This window comes from Myxine glutinosa, chromosome 8 (genome assembly GCF_964187855.1).
Source record: "Myxine glutinosa chromosome 8, kmMyxGlut1.1, whole genome shotgun sequence".
In the NCBI taxonomy this organism is placed as follows: domain Eukaryota; kingdom Metazoa; phylum Chordata; class Myxini; order Myxiniformes; family Myxinidae; genus Myxine; species Myxine glutinosa.
The window spans coordinates 110,654,987-110,668,712 of NC_136268.1; the positions used below are offsets into that span (position 1 = coordinate 110,654,987).

General features: G+C 43.0%; 1 protein-coding gene across 1 annotated transcript in view; it reads left to right on the forward strand.

The window, feature by feature from the left end:
• Window positions 1-11,173, forward strand: part of LOC137432844 (sulfotransferase 1A1-like) — a 59,056-nt gene extending 47,883 nt beyond the window's left edge. The window contains exons 8-9 of the mRNA XM_078783679.1: window positions 4,624-4,804; window positions 10,648-11,173. Of these exons, the coding sequence (XP_078639805.1) occupies window positions 4,624-4,804; window positions 10,648-10,760 (294 nt within the window). The 3' untranslated portion in view covers window positions 10,761-11,173. The remainder of the gene's footprint in view (window positions 1-4,623; window positions 4,805-10,647) is intronic.
• Window positions 11,174-13,726: the final 2,553 nt, after the last annotated feature.

A 13,726-nucleotide genomic window follows, 5' to 3' on the forward strand; every position in this document is an offset into this window, starting at 1 on the left:
CATGTCTGAACTTAGCCAATGGTTTTGAAGTCACCAGCCATATGCCCCCTGATCCAATCAGGACAGAGACTGCTTTACCAGGAGCCTATCGTGAGAGCTTGGGTAACAATCCCAGAGGGCTTCAGTGACAGCTTGTCTTCGAGACAGAGTTAGTATCAAAGGGAGGCACAAAGCGACCCTCCCTTTATATAAGGGATCGTTTCTCTGTATGCGGCTTTTACATGGAGACTGAAAATACGTTTCTCGGTTTCTACTGGACGAAATCGGCTTCAATTTTCAGAATTAAATGCTTTGTACATCGAGGTGATATGTTCCAAATTTCAGCAACGTCTATTTCCACATTCTTGAGTTTTATTTAGAAAAGCCTCAATCACGTTGGTGTCTGTCCGTCCGTCCATCCATTTTTTCCATCCGTCCATCCACCAAAAATGTTGGCACTCATATCTCAAGGGCTATACATTTATATTTATTATACATTTATACATTTGCATTACATTCAAGGGCAAATACAATTTACTTTGAAATTTATTACATTTTTAATTTACAATTTATTCAAGGTCTATGCATTTATTTTAAGGGCTATACATTGAAACTAGCTGAAACTTGGAACATACATTGGTCAATAGGTCTAGTTAATGGCTTTCTAAACAAATTCCACCTAAGTGCTATCGTTTTTGCTTTAAAATTGAATATATCTAAATATATATACATAAATAAATATATAAAAATATATACACACTTTATAACTCTTCAAAATGTTATTACCCAAATGTAATGTGCTGGCCCAATGGCCTAATGGATACAACATCAGACTCCCAAGCTGGGGATTGTGAAAGTTGCTCAAGCTCAAGTCCCATCTGGGTTGAATATCTTTTTTCTCCTTACTTTTTTCAAGTCTTTTATATCGTCTTGAATAAAGTCTTGTACGATGAACAACTGAATTTTGTTCGTATTTAAAATGTATTTTGTGAAAAATGCCAGGGGCCCATTCAAATGGTATGTGCCACGTGGCAATGTATAGAAAAACAAGCATTACGCCTGGGTCCCCCGTCGGTGAAGTGATGAGTTGACAAAGTGAAAGACGCAAGGCGGCCATCTTGGATTTTGACGTGGCGACCCAATTTTCAATAGCGTTCTCCCTTATGTGTAGATACACCTACACACCAGATTAGAAGTTAGTAGGCCGTTTATTTATCAAGATATTTCGCTCACAAGGTTCAGACATATATATGGTGGCGGCCATCTTGGATTTTGACGTGGCGACCCAATTTTCAATGGCGTTCTTCCTTATGCCTAGATACACCCACACACCAGATTAGAAATTGGTACTTCGCTTATTTTTCAAGATATTCCGCTCACAAGGTTCAGACATACATGGCGGTGGCCATCTTGGATTTTGACGTGGGTTGCACCCACACACCAAATTAGAATTCGGTCCTTCACTCACGCACACACGCACGTACGCATGCACGGACAGACAGACGGACGCATGCACGGACGGATGCACGGACGGACGCACACACGGACGGAGGGGAAAACCATAGTCCCCCTTTCACTCTGCGGTGCGACGGGGGACAAAAAGGGACATTCTTGGGTAAAATGCCAGGGGCATAGAAAATGCCCCTTTATATAAGAGCATGTGCCATGTAGCAAACTATAGAAACAAATAGACATTCAAGAAATATCGTGTGCATGCTGTACTACCCTTTTGTTCTTAGGAGGAACCAAGTAATGCTCTATAAAAGTTCATATTAAGGGGCACCCAACATCTTGCAAATAAAATACATTTACTTCTTCATGCACCTGTATGAATCAAATTGGCGCCCTTTATATGAACTTTTATTGAGCATTACTTGGTTCCTCCTAAGAACAAAAGGGTAGTCCAGCATGCACACTAGATTTTTTGACTGTACCTTCTTTTCTATACTTTGCCACATGGCACATACCCATATATAAAGGGGCCTTTTCTCTGCCCCTGGCATTTTACCCAATAATTCTGCTTTGAAAGTGGCAAGGAATGTTTGGAGTGAGAAGTTGCAACAAACTTGATTAGGTAGTTGGAAACAGTCCTCTGAACGAGGCAAAGACAGTTGGAGTGTGTCGTCATTTTTTAAGACACAAGAAGACCACTAGTGTTCCTTTTTGAATGGCGAAGAGATAAATGGAGATGGCACGATGATATTTCTCACCGAACGGCTGCCTTGTGAAATCATCACCAGGTTAGGCTCATTCTAATCTTTTTTCATCTTTCCTTCTGTTTGTCTTCCTTCCTTTGTGTAGGTCCGTGTTGCTAAGGCACAGAATCAAGTTCGGTGTTGCTCCATAAATAGATTAGGCGTGGTTTGTTTCTCCCTCCCCACCCCATGGCTTAATAAATCTTTATTGTCCCCCGTCGCACCGCGGAGCGAAAGGGGGACTATGGTTTTCCTGTGCGAATGTGTGTCCGTGCGTGCGTAAGCGAAGGACCGAATTCTAATTTGGTGTGTGGGTGCAACCCACGTCAAAATCCAAGATGGCCGCTGCCATGTATATCTGACGCCATGTATGTCTGAACCTTGTGAGCGGAATATCTTGAAAAATAAGCGAAGTACCAACTTCTAATCTAGTGTGTGGGTGTATCTAGGCATAAGGAAAAATGCTATTGAAAATTGGGTCGCCACGTCAAATCCAAGATGGCCACCCTTGCGTCTTCCACTTTGTCAACTCACATCACTTCACCGACGGGGGACCTAGGCGTAACGCTTGTTGTTACTGAAATTGTCATCTGGTAATAAAACGTACTTGTGTGACTGATTACCAAAAAACAGTGAATTAGAGAATCCTCGATACTCTAGCCACCATAGTAAGTCTGTCACCGTGGTATGAGAGCGAGCTTAAATTACAATCTGGTGTTAAACCCAAGTGCATGAACATAGTCGTTTCTAGAGTCCCTGTATAAAGAGAGTTGCGCCATGCGCTGACCCGAGATTTCTGGTCACGTGATTTCGTGGCGCCATTTTGTGTCTAACTTCACCGTGCGTGAACGTCAGCTTGGTACGGGAATGTTGTTTATTGCCAAACAAAATGACTGGTTGTTCTGCTTTTGGTTGTTCAAACCAATCTGGGAAATATAAGATGTATAGATTTCCAAGTGATAAAGTCAGAAGACAAATTTGGGAAGCGAAAGTCAGACGAAAGAGCTGGAAAGCGATCGACTCCTCGAGACTCTGCCAGGTAGGCCCACGCCGCTTGATGATCGATGTTCAAAAGCAATTGTATCTGCTCGGTTTTTTTTTGGTTGTCTGTCCGTTGAAAACCCTTTTAAAGGGAAGTGATTTGTGTTTGTCTGCTCTAAGTATCTATTCTATACGCTCTAACGTATGGATGAGTCTAACGTATGGATGAGTAACGTATGGATAAGTATCTAACGTATCTAGATGATGGATGAGTATGGTATGGTGACGGAGTAGTGATGAGTCTCACTTGTGAGGAGTGAACGGAGTAGTGATGAGTTTCACTTGTGAGGAGTGAACGTAGTGGGATGAAGTGTTGGTCTGGTCAGAGTGTTGTATTACGGGCAGAGTTTTCTTACGGTCTGAATGTATGAATCATGTTCTGTACTGAATGTATGAACCAAGTTTTGTACTGAATGTTTACTGTGTTGGCCTCATCGTTTTCCTGGTGAAATTAAACTAGTTATGGTGAATACGACGTCTTATCTGTGCTTTTCCATATCTGTTCGACTAGACGAACCGTGCACACTGCAGGTATTTTTAAAAGTTTTTTCTCTGTTTAATTACGGCTTGGCGCAGTCGAAAATTAAGTGTTAATTAAGTCGCCAGCTATGAAACATATTAATCGATCAGGCAATATCCATCAGAGTTCTGGGCAAGGGTGTAGTAATAAATGAACGTTTCAATCTTACTAGATGCCGATGACGTTTTCCTTATGTCAGAGACAGAAGCTGACTTGCAGCTTGTTAAATCATTACAATGGAAATTGAATATAAATGTCGATAAAACTAAAGTTGTACACTATAGAAATATGGCAATACCACGTACAGAATTTGTTTTAAGTGTGTTAGACTATATGTCGGCTGGAAGTCCTACACCGGAATTGCTCTCGGCACCCTTTAAAAAATATTGGATATGCCCACACTCCTTTCTAAAAGTTATTAAAATTCAGAGAACGACAGCATTGGTTTGTCTTACTTATAATGTTAGCTCTTATATGCAGTGTTGGCTTGTAAAATGAATTGCCATACCACTTTTAATACCACCACACAGCTCTTTTTCACGGCAATAGCTGAGTTTTTGACAAAACAAATATCACCTGTATGTAATAATAACACTAAATATATGTAGTAAATTTTTTTTTAGCAGGTTTAGAATATATCACCCCATATCGCGAATGTACATGTATATCTAATCCGACACACTTAGACACAAAATGGCGTCCAAATTTGAGTTGACACAACTCCCTTTATACAGGGACTCTAGTCGTTTCCAAATTTACATGACCTTTCACCCCTCGGTTCATCTTTGGAGGTAAAACCTCCAGTGGGAGTCGACGTAATTCATGAGAACATAGTCATGCCACAACATGTTGCCAATAATAATTGTGACTTATCTGTTTTCACACCAGAACCTTCGTAGAGAGTTAATCAAGGTGGCAACTTTTTTGGATAGGGATCTTTCGGAGGACACCATAGATCGTATTGTGCACCACACAAGCTTTTCAAAAATGAAAGGCAATCCGATGACCAACTACGAGACTCTTCCTTCTTTCATCATGGACCAATCGATTTCACCCTTCATGAGAAAAGGTTTGTTCAAAACTATTTGCTTTTCTTGCTTTTCAACTGCTCAGAGAATCCAAATGTGACTCAAGCTCAAGCAGGCCGAAAGATGGTTTAATGCATTGGTTGATTGGTGAAACACCTGGTTTTTTCGCCTGGTTAAGGTTGCCGAGCCCATGTGAAAAGTCAAACATTTTGAGGGTGGGGCAAGGGCAGGTGGTGGTGGTGCTGGTGAATGTGTGAGGTGTGTGGATGTAGTATATTTTTTCATTCTGTATGAGGTGTCGTTGACACACAGTTGTTATTTTAAAGTGGTCGGACTAAGGGATATTTAAGGAAGGTTAAACAACATCGTGTTTGGTCAGGAAGGAATTCAGTGTGGTTTCATCTAGTTTCTAGAATATTGTGTACAGTTTTGGTCATCACATCGAAGGAAGGTCACAGCTTTCATTGAGAGTCGTTAACGCATGGAAAAGTCTTCCTGAGAAGGTGGTGGCAGCAGAAACAATAGATGGGGATAAACTCTTAATGAAACAGCTACCTAGATAGAGGGGGGAAGTGGACATTGGCAGAATGTTAGCTTGAGTATAGATGGGTGGTTGCATTCATTTTTCGTAATCGTGATGTCTGTGAAAGGGTCTTGTCAAAAAGTGTATGTTCTGACAGTCTTGGTCTAAGGCCTTTCTTGTTCGACATTTTCTTGGAAGGGCTATTTAGTTATTACTTGTGAAAATCGAAGATTTTTCAAGTATATTGATTCGTCTTGTGCTTATTCTGTCCGTTTGTCTGTTTGCCTGTTTGTCTATGTCAGTCGCATACAGGTCACAATTTTCAACCGATCTTCACAAAACTTCATCAAACAGTAGAGTTGGTCATAAGCAAGAAGCCTATTGTTTTTGGGGTCAAAAGGTCAACAGGTCAACATAGGCCGAAGGTCACCAACTTTGTCAAATTTCTAAAATCCTCAATTTTCATCCGATTGACTTTAAATTTGAAGAGAACTTGCATATCTGGTCACTGATTTCGATCACCAATTATATTTAGGTCAACATGGGCCAAAAGGTCAACATAACCAAATTTCTAAAATCCTCAATTTTCATCTGATTGACTTGAAATTTTAAGAGGATTTGCATATATATGGTCACTGAATTCAACTACCAACTATTTTTGAGGTCAACATAGGCCGAATTTCTAAAATCCTCAATTTTCATCCGATTGACATGGGATTTAAGAGGACTTGCATATCTGGTCACTGAATTCAACCACCAAGTATTTTTGAGGTCAACATAGGCAAAAAGGTCAACATAGGCCAAATTTCTAAAATCCTCAATTTTCATCTGATTGACCTGAAATTTTAAGAGGATTTGCATATCTGGTCACTGAATTCAACTACCAACTATTTTTGAGGTCAACATAGGCCGAATTTCTAAAATCCTCAATTTTCATCCAATTGACTTGAAATTTGAAGATAATTTGCATATCTGGTCATTGAATTCAACCACCAATTATATTTGAGGTCATCATAGGCCAACAACTTATTTTAGGGATTCACAAGTATTGTGCTATGCATGACATATTTCTTGTTTGCATTGTTTATTTCTCTATTTTTTTATATAATAACAATAATAATTGTATCTTGTTTATTTATTTCATTTGCTAATTTTTCTCATTTTGGACTGGCTTCCTATTATTCCAACATGCTCACAAATTTGTGAAGGTGTTGATAAGAGTTGTACAAAATCCAGAACTTTAACAGTTAAACTTTGTTCAGCAGGCGTTGATTTGTTAATCTATTGAAGGTAGCGAGAATGATTTGTAAGAGTTGAAGAATAAATACCAACTAAGACTGATAAGTGAACGGTCCTTTCCAGTGTATATCATCCTCCTTACATCTTCCATAGCTCGTTTTTGTGTATGTAATCCTTTCCAGTTTATATCATCCTCCTTACATCTTACATCCTTACAACTTACATCCTCCGCTTCCGGTCCGGTATGAAGAGGACGCAGGCGTCACATGCTCGCCGCTTCTTCGACCGGGCCACTGTCAGTTGCTTGCTTTTTTTGGTGGTCGTGTGGATTTTTTGGCCATTGAGTCTGCCCTCTGCATAGTCCCGGCTCTGCTCCCTGCTTCGCCTGCCCGGCTCCTTCGCCTTATCGCTGTTTCCTCGGGCACGCTCTCGTGGGTTGTGACCATCGCAGCGGTTTGGTGGCGGTTTCCCGCTGTGATCTAGATTTGTAGCGGCGGCGGTCGATTGCCGCTGCATTTGCCGCTTTGCCGTGATCAACCTTGGCCTCGTGATCATCTCTTTGCTCCTGCCTGCCCTCTGCTTGGTCCCGGCTCTGCTCCTGGCTTCACCTACCTGGCTCCTTCGTTTCCTCGGGCCCACTCCCGTGAGTTGGGACCATTGTTTCACCTCCTCAAGCTTGGCCCCGTCTCGTCTCTCCGCTCCTGCCTGGCATGGCTCTGCGGTACTCCGCCGCAAGGCTCCTTCTGCTCAATACCCGCTCCACCCCATCATGCATCTCTGCCATCAAATCAAATGGACTCCTCCGACGACCCAGGTACATTCACCGTGGCTCCGGTCGTAAGTTTGTATATTTGCAATCAGGTCACTCCATCCCCGTCCTCTGGTCGGCTCAGCGCACTCTCACTCTTCGTCCCAGCGCACCTGGTCACAGCAACGCACACAATCGCACCTCCTGCCTACGAACCCTGGCTAAATCACCTGAATTCATCCCTGCTGTTCAAAACAACATCAAGCTCACCCTGTTCAACGCCCGGTCCCTCAACAACAAATGCCTCATCCTGAACGAATACATCCTGGATAATAAACTGGACTTTCTCTGTCTCACCGAAACCTGGCAACAACCTCTGGACTACTACACACTCAACCTCACCACACCCAATGGATATTCCTACGTCACTAAACCACGCTCGGAGGGCCGAGGTGGTGGAATTGCCGTTATCCACCGTCAAGACATCAGGACCAGCCTCATCCCTATCGCCTCATCCTCATCATTTGAACACCTGGCTTTTAAACTCTCTGGTCGCACGCAGTCAGTCATGGCTGTCGTCTACCGCCCTCCCAAACCACACCCATCATTCCTGTCTGACTTCTCCTACTTTCTGACCCAGCTATGTTCCCTCTCCCCCTCAATCCTCCTCCTTGGTGATTTCAATATCCACATGGACTCCACTGACTCCACAATAACCACTGACCTCACTGATTTACTCACCTGCTTTAACCTCACTCAACATGTCAACTTTCCTACCCATATCCGTGGTCACATTTTGGACCTTGTCTGCTCCACTGGATTAATTTTGCACCATCTCTCTGGCTCCGACCTCACCCTCTCTGACCACTTAGCTATCACTATGACCATCAACATCCCCACCCCAACACCAAGACATTATCGCACTATCAACTTCCGTAAGCTAAACGCTCTTTCACCTTCCTCATTCTCATCCACCCTCTCTGAAAAAATGTCCACTTCTCCCTTCGTTGACCTCCACACCCCTTCCGACCTCACTGACTACTACAACCACACTCTCTCCTTCTGCCTTGACCAGCTTGCGCCTATAAAAACCAAAACAGTTTCTTTCACCCATTCTGCTCCCTGGTTTACCCTTGAACTCCGCCTGATGAAAACTCGTGCTCGCCAATTTGAAAGACTCCGCAATAAAACAGGCTCACAGTTCACTCCCAGGCCTACAAGGACCACCTACAACACTACAAAGATGCTCTCTCCCGCGCCCGCTCCGCCTACTACTCTCAAATTATCCACTCTGGCTCCGGAAACCCAAAAGCACTCTTCTTGACAATAAACAAACTCCTCCGCCCCCTGAACACCACCACCCAGTCATTCACAGTAGACAACTGCATCTCCTTCCTCTCTTCCAACGCAAAATTGACAAAATCTACAACAGCTTGACCACCGCCGCACCCGCTCCCCCTCCAACCACCTGCCCCCTCTTGTCCTGCCATCCCCTGTCTCGGTTCTCCCCAATCTCCCCTACTGACCTCTCTGAACTCCTCATAGGAATGAAAACTGCCACCTGCACTCTTGAGCGCATCCCCTCCAGCTTTGTCAAGGCCTCCCTCCCTGCTCTCTCTCCACTTATCATTGCAACAATAAACTCCTCCCTGTCTACAGGCATCGTCCCACCTTCCCTCAAAATTGCTGCTGTTACCCCCATTCTAAAAAAACCTGGTCTAAACCCTGACACCCTAAACAACTTCAGACCCATCTCCAACCTACCCTTTCTGTCAAAAGTTTTGGAACGCGCTGTAGCCGCTCAACTCAAACATCACCTCTCTGCCAATAACCTGTATGAAACATTCTAATCCGGATTCCGCTCCAACCACAGTACTGAAACTGCTCTCCTCAAAATCATCAATGACCTTCTCCTCTCCTCTGACGCTGGCAACCTCAACATTCTCGTCCTCCTCGACCTCAGCGCTGCCTTTGACACCATCGATCACACCATCCTCCTCACCCGACTTGAATCCACCTTTAACGTTACCGGCACTGCCCTCTCTTGGATTAAATCATACCTCTCTGACAGATGCCAGTTCATCTCCATCAATAACTGCAAATCCCCCACTGCTCCCCTCCCCCAAGGTGTCCCCCAAGGTTTAGTTATTGGCCCCCTCCTCTTCATCCTTTACCTGTCCCCCTCGGTCACTTAATCCGCCGTCATGGTCTCCAATTCCACTGCTTCGCCGATGACATCCAGCTTTTCATCTCCACCAAGTCCGTCTCCACCGACACCCACTCTATCCTGCCAAACTGCATCACTGAAATAAAATCCTGGCTTCAAATCAACTTCCTCAAGCTTAACTGTGATAAATCTGAAATAATCATCATTGGCCCAAAAACGCTCACAAAATCCACCCATAACTTTGCCCTCAACATCGACGGTATCCCAGTATCCACCTCCCCTCACATCCCGAATCTTGGCGTCGTCTTTGACCAAACCCTTTCCTTCGACAAATACACTAAACAGATCACAAATTCAGCCTTCTTTCACCTGAAAAACATTGCCCGTCTCCGCTCATCCCTCTCCTCCACGGCTGCAGAAACCCTCATCCATGCCTTCATCACCTCCCGTCTGGACTACTGCAATAGCCTCCTTTATGGTTCACCCTCAAAAATCATCAATAAACTCCAATACATTCAGAATTCCGCTGCCCGTCTACTCACCCATTCCCTGACCCGTGACCACATCACCCCCGTCCTTTGCAAACTTCACTGGCTCCCCATCCCCCAGAGAATCCAGTACAAAATCCTCCTCTTGACATACAAAGCCCTCCATAACCTGGCCCCATCCTACCTGGCTGACCTCCTCTCCAGACACACTCCCACCCGCAACCTCCGCTCTGCTGGTACCAACCTCCTGACCCCCCCCCCCCATCCGGACCAAATTCAGATCCTGGGGGGCAGGGCCTTCTCCATCGCTGCTCCCACCCTCTGGAACTCACTACCTCACACCATCAGAGACTCCTCCTCACTCACCACATTCAAAACATCACTAAAGACCCACCTGTTCAACACTGCATTCAACATTCAACCCACAGCATTTAACCCCTGACTATCTCTTCTCCTTCTCCCTCCTTTTGCTTTAAATATTTCCCTATTGATTCTTGTCTTTTTGCAATTGTTGTTTTCATGTATTGTTATGCATTATGTTTTGCACTCTGTCAAAGCGCCTTTGGGCTTCTTGAAAAGCGCTATACAAAATAAATGAATTATTATTATTATTAAAGCAAATCTGTTTATTTAATGGCCTAGCACCTCATTAGAAATCAAATGTACCAGATGTGCAATACAAGTAGCTTTCTCCCCTCTCTATTTTCAATGCGTTTCAGGTGAGGTCGGAGACTGGAAGAATCATCTGACTGTGGCTCAAAACGAGATATTCGATGAGGTTTACAAGAAGCTCATGGCGGGAAGTTCTCTAACATTTAAACATGAGCTCTGATTAAAACTGTTCCTCAGCCTACAGGGGTTGAATACTCTTGTGACCTGCTTTATAAACGATCATACTTGGCATTGTGAGTTGATGGGATTCATTTAAAGCACAATTGTTAAAACAAAGGTTTTCTGCATAATATGGCAAATTATTTTATTAACGTATTAAATACATAGACGTTTTAACAAGGAAATTATTGTTTGAACATGATCAAATTGAATTGCGGATAAAACACAGTGCCTTCAGAAAGTATTTATACCTTTTGACTTTTTCACATTTTGTTGTTGCATTACTTCTTTCCAGCCTCAATTAAAAATGGATTAAATTCAGATTTTTTTTGCCACTGATCTTCACATAATAATACTCCATAATGTCAAAGTGGAATAGATTTTTACAATATAATAAAAAATGCAAAGTGCAAATGTGAGTCAATAAGTATTCAACCCCTTTGCGATGACACTCCAAATTGAGCTCAGGTGCATCCAATTTCCTTTGATCATCCTTGAGATGTCTCTACAACTTGAATGGAGTCCACCTGTGACCAATTCAATTGATGGCACATAATTTAGAAAGAAACACACCTTTTCATACATAGTCGTGGCCAGAAATATTGGCACCCTTGCACTTTTTTCAAATAATGCACCATTTGTTCCAGAAAATTGTTGAAATAAAAAATAAATTTTGGTCTCGACATATGTATTTCTTTGGTCTGCAGTGGAACAATACAAAAAAGCGGAAAAATTACAAAGTCTTACCTTTTTCCACAAAGAAATCTTAAAATGGCCCGGACAATATTATTGGCACCTTTTACAAGTTGTTAGAAATAATTCGATTTCAAGCAGGCGATTCTCCTTTTACTTTGGAATTGAACTCACCTGTGGTGATTTGCAGGTGCCTGCAATATAAAATCACTCATTCAACCAGTTTGAATGGAGAAAATGAGTGATTCTGCTGTTTTGTGTCACTGTGTGTTCCGCAATGAGCATGGAGAAAAGAAAGAAAACCAGAGAATTGTCTGAGGAGGTCAGACATAAGATTGTAGCCAAGCATGGACAATCTCAAGGCTACAAGTCCATCTCCAGAGACCTTGATGTTCCTGTGTCCACTGCACGCAATGTTATCAGGAAGTCTAAGGCCCATGGCACTGTAGCCAACCTCCCTGGATATGGCCGCAAGAGAAAACTTGATTGAAGATTGCAGTGAAGGATTGTTCGAATGGTGGGGAAAGCACCTCAATCAACTGCCAAACAGCTTCAAGCTTACCTTCAGACACAAGGTACTACAGTTTCAACTCGCACCATCTGTCGCCAACTCAATGAAAGGGGGTTCTATGGTAGAAGACTCAAGACTGAGAGAGAGAGATAGACATAAGAAAGTCTGACTAGAGTTTGCCAAAACACACCCGAACAAGCCAAAATCCTCTGGGAGAATGTCCTATGCACAGGTGAGACCAAATTTGAGCTTTTTTGTAAAGCACATAATCTCTGTTTACAGAAAACAAAATGAAGCCTTCAAAGAAAAGAACACCTTCCCTACAGTCAAACATGGAGGAAGTTCAGTGATGTTTTGGGGTTGCTGTGCTGCCTCTGGCACTGGGTGCCTTGAATGTGTGCATGGCATCATGAAATCAGGAGATTACCAAAGAATTTTGGAGCACAATATTCAACCCAGTGTCAGAAAGCTGGGTCTCCGTCAAAGGTAATGGGTCTTACAGCAGGACAAAAAGCACCCAGGAATGGTTTAAGACAAAACGCTGGACTGCTCTGAAGTGACCAGCAATGAGTCCACATCTAAATCATATTGAACACCTGTGGAGAGATCTGAAAATAGCAGTTGGGAGAAGGCATCATTCAAATCTGGGAGAACTGGAGCACTTTGCACAAGAAGAGTGGGCCAAACTGCCACTAGAGAGATGTAGGAAGCTCATTCATGGCTACATGAAGCGCTTGACTGCAGTTATTTTGTCCAAAGGCCGTGCTACCAAATATTAAGTCTTGGATGTCAATAATTCTGTAAATCCAATTTCTTTTTATTTTCTGATTTAAAAGGATAAATTAAGTTCTGAATCAAAAACAAAAGTTCTGTAATATTTACAGTGACATAAATAATTGTGGAGACCAAATATTTTTTGTCAATTTAAACTTATTTTTAGAGAAAAGTATTTGAAAAAAGTTCAAGGATGCCAATATTTTTGGCTACGAATGTAAGGTCCCACAGTTGTCAGTGCATATCAGAGCAGAAACTCTACCATGAAGTCCAAGGAACTGGCCGTAGAACTCTGAGATGGAATTGTGAGGAGGCATTGATCTGGGGAAGGGTATAAAACAATTAATTTATGATGTGTTGAAAGTTCCCAAGAGCACAGTGAGCTCCATCATGGGGAAATGGAAAGAATATGGAACTATCCAGACTCTTCCTAGGGCTGGCCATCCGACCAAACTGACCAACCGGGCAAAAAGGACGTTGGCCAGGGAGGTTAGCAAGAACCCAATGACCACACTGACAGAACTACAGAGTTTCTTGGCTGAGATGGGAGAACCTGCCAGAAGAACAACAGTCTTTGTGCAGCACTTCATAAATATAGGCTTTATGGGAGAATGGCCAGACAGAAGCCACTCCTGAGAAAAAGGCACATCATATCACACCTGGGGTTTGCAAAAAGGAACGTGAAAGACAGATCATGAGGCAAAAGATTCTGTGGTCTAATGATACGAAAATTGAACTCTTTGTCCTGAATGCAAAGCGCTACGTCTAGCTGAAACCGAGCACAGCTCATCACCCATCTAACACCATTTCCACCGTGAAGCATCATGCTATGGCAGCATCATGCTATGGGGATGCTTTTCAGCGGCACGGACTGGGAGACTTGTAAGGATAGAGGGAACAATGGATAGTGCCAAATACAGGCCATTCTTAAGGAGGAACTTGCTTTGAAGTGCAAAAGACCTTAGACTGCGGCAAACTTTTACGTTTCA